General features: G+C 38.7%; 1 protein-coding gene across 1 annotated transcript in view; it reads left to right on the top strand.

The window, feature by feature from the left end:
* Positions 1 to 12,582, top strand: part of poc1a (POC1 centriolar protein A) — an 86,462-nt gene that overhangs the window by 26,119 nt on the left and 47,761 nt on the right. Inside the window, exons 8-9 of the mRNA XM_042733519.1 lie at positions 6,637 to 6,705; positions 6,786 to 6,902. Of these exons, the coding sequence (XP_042589453.1) occupies positions 6,637 to 6,705; positions 6,786 to 6,902 (186 nt within the window). The remainder of the gene's footprint in view (positions 1 to 6,636; positions 6,706 to 6,785; positions 6,903 to 12,582) is intronic.

Genomic DNA, 12,582 nt, shown 5'->3' on the forward strand with positions numbered 1-12,582 from the left:
GTATTATTTTCAAAAACATTCACTTAAGCACATTCACTTATGGTAATGGTTTCTCATGTGGACGTCTGTAAAAATAAATTTACATATCACCTCAGTGATAAAACTCAGTGATGGATTCAGATGCATGCGAACTATTCACAGAGGAGCAGTGAGTTCTGCGATCCTACGGACCTGGGGACTCGCTGCTCACGTGACCAGTCACACAATTGTCTGCTGTAAATAAAATTTATTCTTATTATTGTGTAAAATGCATTTAAAAATACTTATTATTATGTAAAACATATTCTTATTATTCCAAACATATTTTATAATATATAATCCTATTTCATCTCTTTTTTTAAAAAGACGCACCATAGTTGTGTATAATTATATGCGATATAGTTATGTAGTCTATATATCAGTTTATAATGCACATTTTAAAACTGTATTGCATACGTGCTGTTGCCATTATAAAAAGACTCATTTTGAATGTTTGTGTGCTTTTCTTCTCTTTCTGCTCCCAGTCGCTGTGAGCAGTTGTGAAGTATTGTTCCTTTTAAATATTTTCCAGCATTTCAGAAATAAATATGTATGCAAATTACACCGAAGTACAACAGTTAACGTACCTTACGGTGTTTGGGAGTGATCAAAAAGGGTTTAAGCACTGAATTTAGAATCGATTTCTTCTTGTAAACTCAGAGATGTGGATTTGGACGGCAATTAAATTACCACACGACCTCTGTGTTTGTCCAAAAACAGTAGGTAATTTGGCTGGGGATTTTTACGGGGGTGGTGAGAGAAAAACACAGACATCCAGGATTCAGACGGCAATTAAATCACTGACTACCCCTTGTAAATGGTGAAAGTCACTTAAGTCCCCCTGAGAAACAATTGTCGTCCCGAATAGGGCTTTTGAAACACATTTTCAAAAAAAAAATGCCATTGTCATTTAAATGAAGAGCTAAAAAACACAAAAAAATTGAAGTTTTGAGTTGAAACCAGTGTAGTGTAAATGACCCCTTATACAGTATTGTGAATGCCTGGAACTTCCCCCCCCCCGTCGAAAAAGACGAAATCTGTTACATGGGAATTTTAACGTAGTCTAACCATGTTCAGTACACAACGATGTTCCGTACAGATTACGTTTTCGTGCCGATAGCTTAATAAATACTTCCAGGTCGAACATAAAGTATATATCTGTGTCATCCTCATTTTTTCTCTATTTCACCCCCGTTCAAGACCGAGACCCACCCACTGTTTGTTTCAGTGTTGATATAAATACTATTTGGCTTGCTATCAAGGCAGATAACAGGCTAATTACCTAGCTAACGTCAACTAGTTTCTTCCCTCACGTTACTTCACAGTGTTAGCCAGGGTTCTGAGAATAGCAGTCTAAAGAACATACTGTACTTTTCTGCGATTTAGTACAATAATTCAATTTAGCTGGTATCACGTCTATAATTGTAAGCCACCTGCCATTGTTTACATCTGTTCAAAATCATGACATTTAAAAAACAAAAAACAAACTTTGCCACTGTTTAAGTGTTTTACGGAGAGGCCGTGTGTGTGTGTGAGAGACCCTCATGCTCTCTCTTTCCTTATGTGTGTATGTGCACACATCTTCGTACCTCACCACTCCAAACCATAGCTCCAAACTTAATCCAGGAAAGGTGAACATTCCTGGATCATAACTTGGACTGAAAGATGAATGTGTAGAGAGCATGTCTCCAAACACCTTGTTGAGCTGCAGGTTTAATGACTGCATTTTTAATTTATTTTTTAATTTTAATTTTATTTTTTTACATAAATTTTTTGATTATGTTTTTGATTATTGAGCAGGTTTAGGCTCACTTAAGTGACTGTATTTTTTTCGTTTATAGGATTTTTTTTTTTCTTTACAGAAAAGAATTTATGTTCTGATTATTGTTGAGCTGCAGGTTTAGGCTTACTTAAGTGACTGCACTTAAGAAGAATTTAATTATTTATTTTAATTATTTAGCCTGACATGTTTACTGTTTCAAAATGTTCTATATGTTTCTTAAAAATGAAATATATTGTGTTGAGTGAAAAAAAATACGTTTTTTTTATTACCCAGACGTTTAAAAATAACATTGTAGAGCTTTAATCTCGATACCGTGATGCCGTGATATTTTTATCTAAAGTTATCATACCGTCAGAATCTCATACCGGCCCATGCTTAATTGTGATTAATAACACAAATTCTGTCCGGCTTTGCTACTATTCGGACGTTCTTGCTTGCTGCTACATGCTTTGCTCTCTGTTTATATACTTTTCTCAGATTTCTATAAGATTTTAACTTATAACACTAAACTAAAAACTTTTTGGGACTGGAATAAAACCATGAAAAAGAAGTCTCTTTGCCTCCCATTGCCAGCAGCTTAAATTCTGGAGACAGGAAGACATAGCTGTCTACATTCAAACAGATGAGAAAGAAAATGCCTCTTGTGTAATCTACTTGCTGCATGAACTGCCACAGACTTCTACAAAGGATTGCGGTTCTTGAAACAAAGTTACATGCTGGATTTCCAAAACAGGCGGAACACACAGCAGATCTTCATCACGGACCCCCTCAGCATACTCTAGTGAATCTCAACAGATAATACCAAGTGCAGAGAAACAAGCCAAAACTGATCGACAGACTAATCAATGGCACAAACAGGGAGCGAGACCCAAAGGCACTTGAGACATCAGATTGTCACAAGTATCCCGTATTGCTGCGGTAGCATCCTCTACCCCATATATATAGCTGTGACGAGGCTTGTGAATACTGGTATTCTACCACCCCCCTATACATCTTGAGAACAGATTTGAAGCATTAATGAATGTGGGTGAGCAATCCCCAAATGTGATTCAACATGGATCGTATCGGCCAGCAGCTAACATTGCTACTAACAGGCGCTCAAGGTCGAGCAGACAGCATCATTCAGCTCATAGCGCAGCCGAGCCCAGGACTCTGATAGTGGGCGACTCTATTATCAGAAACATCAGTAGCAGAAATACAACAACATGCTGCCTTCCTCAAGCAACCATTTCAGATGTGAACAAGGAACTTCAGAACATTCTGATGAAGCACAAGACTGCAAATCGGATCATCATCCACGTGGGGAAGAATGATATTCGGAAAGAACAGTCAGAACTCATTAAGAAGCATCTTTGAAACACTTGACTTGAAAAGAAAGACTTGAAGACTTAAACTTCAGTTGTTCATCACTGGACCACTCCCAGCAAGGGGAACTAACATGTTTTGACAGTTGCTTGGGCTGAACACATGGCTACAAAGAACCTGCAGATTAAAAGGAGTGAAATTCAACGACAACTTTTCTCTTTTCTGGGGACATAGACAACTGTTTAAACTGGATGGCCTCAACACAAACAAACTTGGTGCAAGAGTGCTAAAGGACCATATCTGTTTCTCCCTCCATCATCCTTTAGTAGTGTGTGCCAAACCACTCAACCATATTACCATAGGACTTCATATCAGCTTCCGAGTCATCATGTGGTCGACACATACCACAAGGACACTGATAACACCATGCAGCCACAACAAGCACTGCTCATGGACAACATCCCGGCTGAGCCCTGCCCACAGAGCTCATCACAGACAGACTGTGACGTATCAGAACAGATCCAAGACTCCGCACCCAAGGACGACTTTCTGGAAAACAGCCAGGGAAGCCAGGACAACATATCACAGCCACTGGAAACACCAGAGACACAGCCCATCTCACCAGACACATTATCCCTCTCTCCAGCATCTCCACTTCTAATCTTTTCACAGAAAATGGAGGAACTGGTGAATTCTAAGACCAAACTCTCCCACTCCTTCGCTTCAAGCTCCCAGATATCAACTAAAAAACGGTGGGACCCACAACCACCAAAGCCTGTGGGCCCTGCTCCTGTGAGAGCTCTCCGACCGCTGCCACAGAGTCCAAACCCTTCATCTGCTGTAGGTGAACCAAAAACAACTGATAACCACTCTCAGTGATGTGTGTCGGGTCCCCGCTATGATAGCAGCAACATTCACAAATGTTTACAGAGCAAGCGGGAACCCAATGTGCCTGTAGCTTTCTCTATTTCTGTTTTATCACGTGATAGAAAGTCTAAGGCCTTCTCAAGCCAAAGGGCAAACTCATCTAATCTGCGGCCTATTATGCATCAAACTAAGATTGCTGTAAAGACACAAAGTAGTGCCATAAAGTTAGCATTTTTAAACATTTGCTTACTAAAAAATAAATAATTTCTGATCAATGACTTTATAACCACACACAACCTGGTTTAATGTTTCTAAATGAAACATTGCTAGAAGACAGCTGCAGGACAACAGTCCTCAATGAAGCAACTTTTCCAAAAGCCCTGAAAACTGCAGTTGTTAAGCCGTTCTGAAAAAGAGCAATCTTGATAACACCATTTTGAGCAACTATAGACCAATATCTAATCTTCCTTTTATAGGCAAGATTATTGAAAATGTAGTTTTTACTACTTAAACTTAAATGGATACCAGGAAATTTTCACTCTGGTTTCCAACTGCATCACAGCACAGAGACAGCACTCATTAAGATAATAAATGATATTCGCTTTAATTCTGATTCTGGCAAAATATCAGTGCTGGTACTACTAGATCTCAGTGCTGCGTTTGACACTGTCGATCATAACATATTACTAGAGAGACTGGAAAACTGTGTCAGGCTTTCTGGGATGGTTCTCAATAGGTTCAGGTCATACTTAGAAGGGAGAGGTTATTATGTGAGTATAGGAGAGCATAAGTCTAAGTAAACGTCCATGGCATGTGGAGTCCCACAAGGCTCAATTCTCGCACCGCTCTTGTTTAGCCTGTATATGCTCCTTCTAAGTCAAATAATAAGAAAGAACCAAACTGCCTATCATAGCTATGCTGATGATGCCCAAATTTACCTAGCCTTATCTCCAAATGACTACAGCCCCATTTACTCCCTCTGCCAATGCATACCCTGACTAAAAACTACAAATTGGATAAAAACATAATGAAAGCTCAAAGTCCACAGGAATACTGTGCTCTATACCTTCTGAAGCCAAACTGATACTTTTATGAGAAAATTTCAGTCATTATTAATGATCAAAACACCATGATGGAGAGTGAATAATGACAAATATTCACATCTGTCCTCACTGATTTGATGCTTTTGATAAGATGCTCTGAGTTTGTGAAGATGTGACGCTGCATTATGGGTGATTTAGGCCAGATTCACGTGTACTGACACTCTGGTGACTGCGGTGCATCTGAGGACGTGATGTGAGGTGTTGCTTCACTGACTCACTGAACCTCTGACGAATCCTCACCAATCCAACCAGTGGATCCTCAACATCTTTAACATTACACTCCAGAGCCCTTCCGCATGACTGGAGATCACTTAATGTAGGCCTATTACTCAAACTATTAGTCATATTAATAATTGCAAAATAAATAGACATAAAGCAGTTCAGAATATGACACATTCTATGATTTATTCTATATGCTTGATTTAATAAGACCTCCTGCAGTCCGTAATTGTATCCCTTAAAATCCCTCTGAAGCTGGTCTTAGACTGCTCACTGCTCCTAGAGCTAAATTAAAACAAAGAGGAGAACATGCTTAACTGTTACTGGCCCTAATCTCTGAAAAAGTGTACCATTTCACACTAGGTCCACACCCACTTTATAGATTTTTAAATCTTTACTCAAAACTATTTTTCTATTGCTTTTAATGTTCCTTGAAGACTAACCTTTGCATTTGACTCTTGTTGGCAATTTAATTGGCTGTTATATATTGTATATTCAAATTCTGAATGGATTGTTAAGCTTAGAAATTGTCCAAAGAGCGCTCCCTTTATAATCACTAAAAAACTGCTACTCATCTTAGTTCATCGTCATCTCACAGAGTTCCTTTATAATCAGTGAAGCTCTACACTGCACACTTAATCTCTTATTTACATCCTGTATACACAATGTACAGTATGTTATAGTGAGTAGATTCACAAGCTTGCATACCTCAGCACTGGTGAATGGATTCTGACTTAACTAAAACTGTAGTTTTAATGAGAAAATTCTCAGCAGTGCTGTTGACTGATGAATTTGCACATGGTTGATCTGCCTGATGTTTGTAATGCATGTAAATAATGTAAAAAACTTAACTAATTAAAGTATTAATGTAAATGTGTTACATGCACTGGTATAGTGTTTATATGCATGCACTGTGCCAGTTGTGTGGGTGGAGTGTGTGTGTCAAAGTCTTTTGGCTTCGCCAGAGCCATGTCTGCTTTGTGTTCTCTGCCTAAATTTAACCTGCTCTCTTCAACCAAAGTCAATATGGTGTCATGACGCTGTAATTTTCCTCCTACAGACTGGCCAAGGCTTTTCTGCTCCTCTCCGCTGGCACTGATATTTTGTGTGTATAGAGGGAAATGACTGGCGTCTTAGTGCTTTTTTTCTTTAAACCAAATTATTACAGTGCAACTTAAAGTAGTTTTCAAAAGAATGGTTTAAGTCATGACTGACTGACTTCTGTGGGATGTTTGGAAGAATGTCCAAGCTGCAGTTTTCCATGTCACATCTATTCTGTGCCTTGACAGGCATCTCTGTTATTCCTCCAGAACTGAACGCTGCTGTTGTGCTTGTTTGTAGGGCCCGGCCAGCTGCGTGTCCTTCTCGAGGACCGGAGACTTCTTCGCCTCGGGAGGTGCAGATGAACAAGTGAGCTCATGTATTATCTGCTCGGACGTGAGTGTTCGGCTGTGCTGTGTGCGTCGTGTTGATGTTGTGACCTGCTGCAGGTGATGCTGTGGAGGACTAACTTTGACAGCGTGGATTACAGTGAGGTGCTGGAGCAAAAAGGGGCTGCAGATGAGAAAGCTTCGGTTCACAGCCGCTATAGCCAGCCGTCAGCACAGGTAAGATGGTCACATGATCACCTCACCGCAGGTGTTTACTTCACTTAAAACGGCACTATGAGTGCAGAGTCCTCAGCTTCACTCCACTATCACATTCACGTAACCATACAAACATAATGAACTCATGCCAAATTAAAGCTTTTATAAAAAAAACTTCACATTTTTTCAAGTGAAGACCAATGTATATGAGTGAGATCATGTCCTGCACCTCTGCTGAATCTGCAGCACCACTGCTATATTTAGTTTAGCTGAGTTGTGAACTTGTGAATACTCAACAATAAACCACTTTCTAACACTGAGTGTACTCGGAAACCTTTAACATGCAACACAACATGCGGTCTAATTCAAGATGAATCAGTGGAAGTGATTGGCTAATCAGTCAGAAGTGGACACAGGAGTCATTGATATGAATCAGACCGCTCACTTTCACTCTGAATCGCCTCGTGTGACTCATGTGAACTATTACTGTGCCATGGGAACTTTTGGAAAGCAGAATTCAAAGTCTAATTTGTATGTGTACTATATCCACAAACCATTCATCAGATCATTTGTATGGCAGCGTGTGTGGATCATGAGATTCGTGTAACTCTCATTATTCATGGCACGTGTATTAGAAAGATTCACTGATGATGAGTGTGTGGGAGCTACAAAATAATTTGTAGGTGAAATACATTAGAAGGAAGTTATGTCCTAAACTAATAATTCAATATAAAAATATATCACTCTTTGTGAAGTACATGCATCTGACAGGCTGTAATGCTGTTCTGTTGCAAACAGGACACTTTTGGCGCTTTTCCACTGAATGGTACGGTTCGGTACGGTTCACTTTTGAGGGGGGTTTCCACTGGGTACAGTATCTGGTACCTGGTACTTTTTTTAGTACCACTTCGGTTGTGGTTCCAAGTGAACCGTACTGTTACCAAAACCTGACGTGTAAACCCTGCTGATCACTGATTGGCTGCAGAGAATCATCACTACCTGCATCACTGAACATGTGACACAAACACAACAGAACCACTAGATTTAAATCAGCACAGACAGAGAACGATCGAACGCAACAGTTTCGAACGAGCGCACCTTTTTTAACAACCAAAAAGTGTTTCGTTATTTGTCGAGGAAGTACAGACATTCCTCTTGTTGATAGCCGAGGAGCGGATCCAGCGAGATCTTGATGGTGCGACGCAGAATGAGAAAGTTTTTCAGGAGTCGTGGCAGTAGAGGCTGTGCAACAATAACGACATGTGAATAATCCTGCCCACTCTGAAGCGATACTAAACTGCAGTGGAAACACAAACCATGCTGAGCCGAGTCATACTACGCAGTGGAAAAGTGTCATTTGTTTTGGACAGTGGCACTCTGGTAGATACAGATCTTATTAGATGTATTTTTTTATTTAAACAATGATAGTTAAAATTCAGACATTCTGTGTTGTAACTTGGTTTTTATGGATTCTATGTTTTATAGTTTAATACAAATTTATAATTAAAAACAGTGGCAATCCAGCGAATTGATTTAACTTCTACAATGTAATTGATTTGTATTTTTATATATATATATATATATATATATATATATAAAATGTAGTCAAAATAAATTTGAAGAATTTCTTTCTCTCTCTCTTTTTTTTTTTTGCAAATAAAGTCCTTTACAACAGATGCTTACTGTTAAAATTAAAACATGAAAGAAAAAATGTGTGATCCTTAAAAATATTTTTTGATAAACTTTATTATTATTATTACTCCAAGAAAGACATTCTCCTGTACTATAGTTATTGATTTGTCTCAATTTGTTCAAGTTAATAATTGTTAGTTAATTCTTTTTGAGGATTGTAGTGAAGATCTTTGAGTTTTTGTGTGCATCTGCTAATAGTGTTCTCAAAGTAAATGTTGATATGCTGCTGAAGAGACTCAGAGCAGCTCTGAAGTTTACGCATTCATGTTCTTATATAGTGAGATACAGACGAGTGCCACGCGTGTGTCACATGCACAACATCCAGACTGTCATTTCGTGTCAACTCAACCAGTGGTCCCCGGCTCAAATGTTTGATTTTTACCATATTTATTCTGAAGAAAGATAAACATTTATAGTAATGAAAGCCAAATTATTAAAAGTCATTGATGTATATTTACTGAGTAATCCACTATTTTGTAGAAGGGGGTCAAAGTGACAATTTTCACCTGAGATTAAGTGCCAAATCACAGGAGGATAAAAATTATTTCAGCAATCTATGTTACAATATATGCCAGTGGTGATCATACAAAAATGTCTAAAAGCAACAAAATTTGTATTAAAGATAACTTAATGCCCTTTTAGATTTTGGGTCTTAACAAACTTTCCTTTTGGCATCTTCATTTTTAAGGCTATCTATGGTTCAATTCCAGCAAAATTTGAATCTTCAGGAGTAAACTGTTAAATTGTACACATTTTCAGTGATCAAAAACCAAATGTGGGTCACTTTGCATAAAGATGATACTATTTTTCTTTTAAAGAGGTCATGAACTGAGAAACCAAAATTCCCTTCATCTTTTGACATATAAGAGGTCAGTGTACTTTAAAAACATCCTGTTTTCAGAACTCAGGTGTTAGAACTCAAAACTTTGTCATTAGTCTAAAAACAGCTATATTGAAGGCAGGCCACCAAAACCAGAGCTTTTGGAATGTACAACTCTGTAATGTTATACTGTGGCTAAACACCGCCTCCACAGAAGAAGCCCAACGATTCTATGTCACTGTTAAGCCCCGCCCACAGATTCTTCATCACTGCCTGTTTAGCCCCGCCCACCGATTCCACATCACTGCCTGTTAAGCCCCGCCCACTAATTCTACATTTCTGCCTGTTTAGCCAGCCCACCGATTCTGTGTCACTGTTTAGCCCCGCTCACCGATATATACATATATAATATACATCCATGACATTGCATATTTTGGCTTTCCTCACTATACGTTTATCTTTCTTCAGAAATATATAAATATAATATTAAAAATTTTAGCTGGGGAAGTTTCTAAAATTTTGTTGATTTGACATGAAATGACCCAGGCAGTCTTTGTATAGTTTAATACTTACAGAAACTCATCCATGTTGCCATTTGATATTTGGGATAGTTCACCCTAAAAATTAAAATTCAGTCATCAATTACTCGCCCTCATGTCGTTCCAAACCTGTAAGACCTTCGTTCATCTTTGGAACACATAAAGATATTTTTGATTTAATCTGAGAGCTTTCTGACCCTGCATCGACGGTAATGCAAAAGAAATGTTCCCAGACCCAGAAAAATGTACATCTTTAAATAGTCCATGTGACATCAGAGGTTCAACCGTAATTTTATGAAGCTATGAGAATACATTTTGTGTGCAAAGAAAACTAAAATATTGACTTTATTCAACAATTTCTTTTCTTCCCTGTCAGTCTGCCACTATTCACAAGAGTACCACGACGCACACGCGTGCATTCCTCCGCTCATAAACAAGGCGCAGCACATCGACAGCACCACATGCATGCATCATCCTTATTAAAGTCCTTGTTTTTGTTTTCTTTGTGCACAAAAAGTATTTTTGCAGCTTTAGAAAATTACGGTTGAACCACTGATATCACATGGACTATTTTAACGATGTTACTATGTTACTACATCTAAACTTACTTTAGTCTTACTACGTTTCTGTGCCTTGACCGTGGTGGGACCCTTGCTGTCTATGGAGGGTCAGAGAGCTCTCAGATTTCATAAAAAAAAATCTTCATTTGTGTTATGAAGATGAACGAAGGTCTTAAGGATTTGGAACGACATGAGGGTGAGTAATTAATGACTGAATTTTCATTTTTGGGTGAACTATCCCTTTAAGTGTCCAGACGTACTTTTGATTTATTCATCCAAATTGTGCCGAATTCCATAACATTCTGCATTATACAGTAAATTCTGTTTTTATGATTCTGTGATTCCATATGTGTTTTTCACATTGTGAGATCATAGAGCCCTGCCTTTACATGAGGAGCATACTAAAAGATATCACATGCTGCTAAAGTAATCAGCACAAACTTCTGTTGTCTTGCCTGAATGTTTTAAAAGTTGCAAAGATGATGGGATAGATCAGCTATTACTGCAGGGTTTCTGCGGGTGCTCTGAGTGTTTTCTGGGTAGATCCTTGCGGGTTTGTAGGACAGTCAGTGTGAGGGTTGGTGGATGTGGCTTGAGAGTGGTTGGTTGGGGATTTTGAGGCATGTGGGATTCCCAGCATCAGTAAATCATGAGAGGCCTGCATCACTCTAACTATATCAGATCATGCTGCTGTTTGTTCTGCCTCATCACACTGTCACACCAGTGATCCACTGAAGACAGCCCCAGTGTCAGGTCCTTTCACGAACACACAGAAAATCCTTTCCAACCACATCAGAATAGCGCAGCGTTTCCACCGTCGGGCCTGAAGCTCAGCTGCGCTTCACTAAAACCTGCCCTTTACACGCCTCTCAGGAACAACGTCACGCAACCCCATCATTTCACCAAGAAAGAGAAGGTATCAGAAAACTAAGAAATAAGTCACTGGAACTAGCGCGATCACAAAACGAACACGATAACAGCGGCCTTTTGTTTGCATGCTTTGTTAAATATTCAAAAGCTTCGATGTTTTACTATAGAATAAGTGATACATTGAGCATAATGAATCAATTTATCAGGACTCAAAATTAATCACACAGAAATAAATGTATTTCTATTTTATTTATTTATTTTTAACGCTTATGAAACAGCCTGCTTATTCAGTGAGACTGTTTCTGTTTATTTGTAGCCACAGTAGCCTATATACGTCACATTTAGAATGAATGATAATAACTCTATTTTTATAAAAGCTCCCGAATAAAAATCATTATTATATTTTGATGAAATGCTACGCGGAGATAAACTCTCGAGACGAGACTTATGACTGATAAAATATGTTACTAAATAAATACACAATTGTGATAGAGAATAAGAAGAGACATCTGATTTCTCCAAGTGGTTGCATTTACCATGTTTATTATGGTAACGTTAATGTTTAGCGTGCATAGTCTTTTACATCGCTTATAAATATTTCTGCCTTTATGATGATTATAATCCACATCAGATCGCGTTATTTCAAACACTTGTTGCTGACTGAAAGTGAGTTTTGAGCTCAGCTTATTTTTAAAAGTTTTTAATGTTGATGTTATAGCTGTTATCTTTTTGAAATGAACGGCGCTGACGCTCTGCAGACGCGGAAAAACTCCGCCTTTGTTCATAACCACTCCTCTCGCCCCAGCTGGCCCGCTTTGGCCCAAGGTTTTCGTCGGGCCAAAAAACCCTGGCCGTTGGCCCCGAGGAAGCCCCGACGAGGCACGATCAAGCCCCCGGACAGTGACAGTGAAAACGCGCGACTGGCCCTGGCACGCACCAACAAACATTAAGCCCGACAGTGGAAACGCGGCTAATGAGGAGAACTAGCCCACTGTGAGTGTTTCATCAAACAAACGAGAGTGCAGTCTGCTCTGTTCAGTGAAAAACTATGGTAAAATAACTTCATTGAAATCATAATAATAATAATAATAATAATGGGAATCTGAAAACACAAGATACATAAGATATTTGTTAGAGGTGTATCAAACCAACTACAGTAGCTGTTAACCAATCCATGGATTCAGAAATTCTAACTTTATTAAGTAGTTTCTTCAGTCTAA

This window comes from Cyprinus carpio, chromosome B11, assembly GCF_018340385.1.
Source record: "Cyprinus carpio isolate SPL01 chromosome B11, ASM1834038v1, whole genome shotgun sequence".
Classification (NCBI taxonomy): Eukaryota; Metazoa; Chordata; class Actinopteri; order Cypriniformes; family Cyprinidae; genus Cyprinus; species Cyprinus carpio.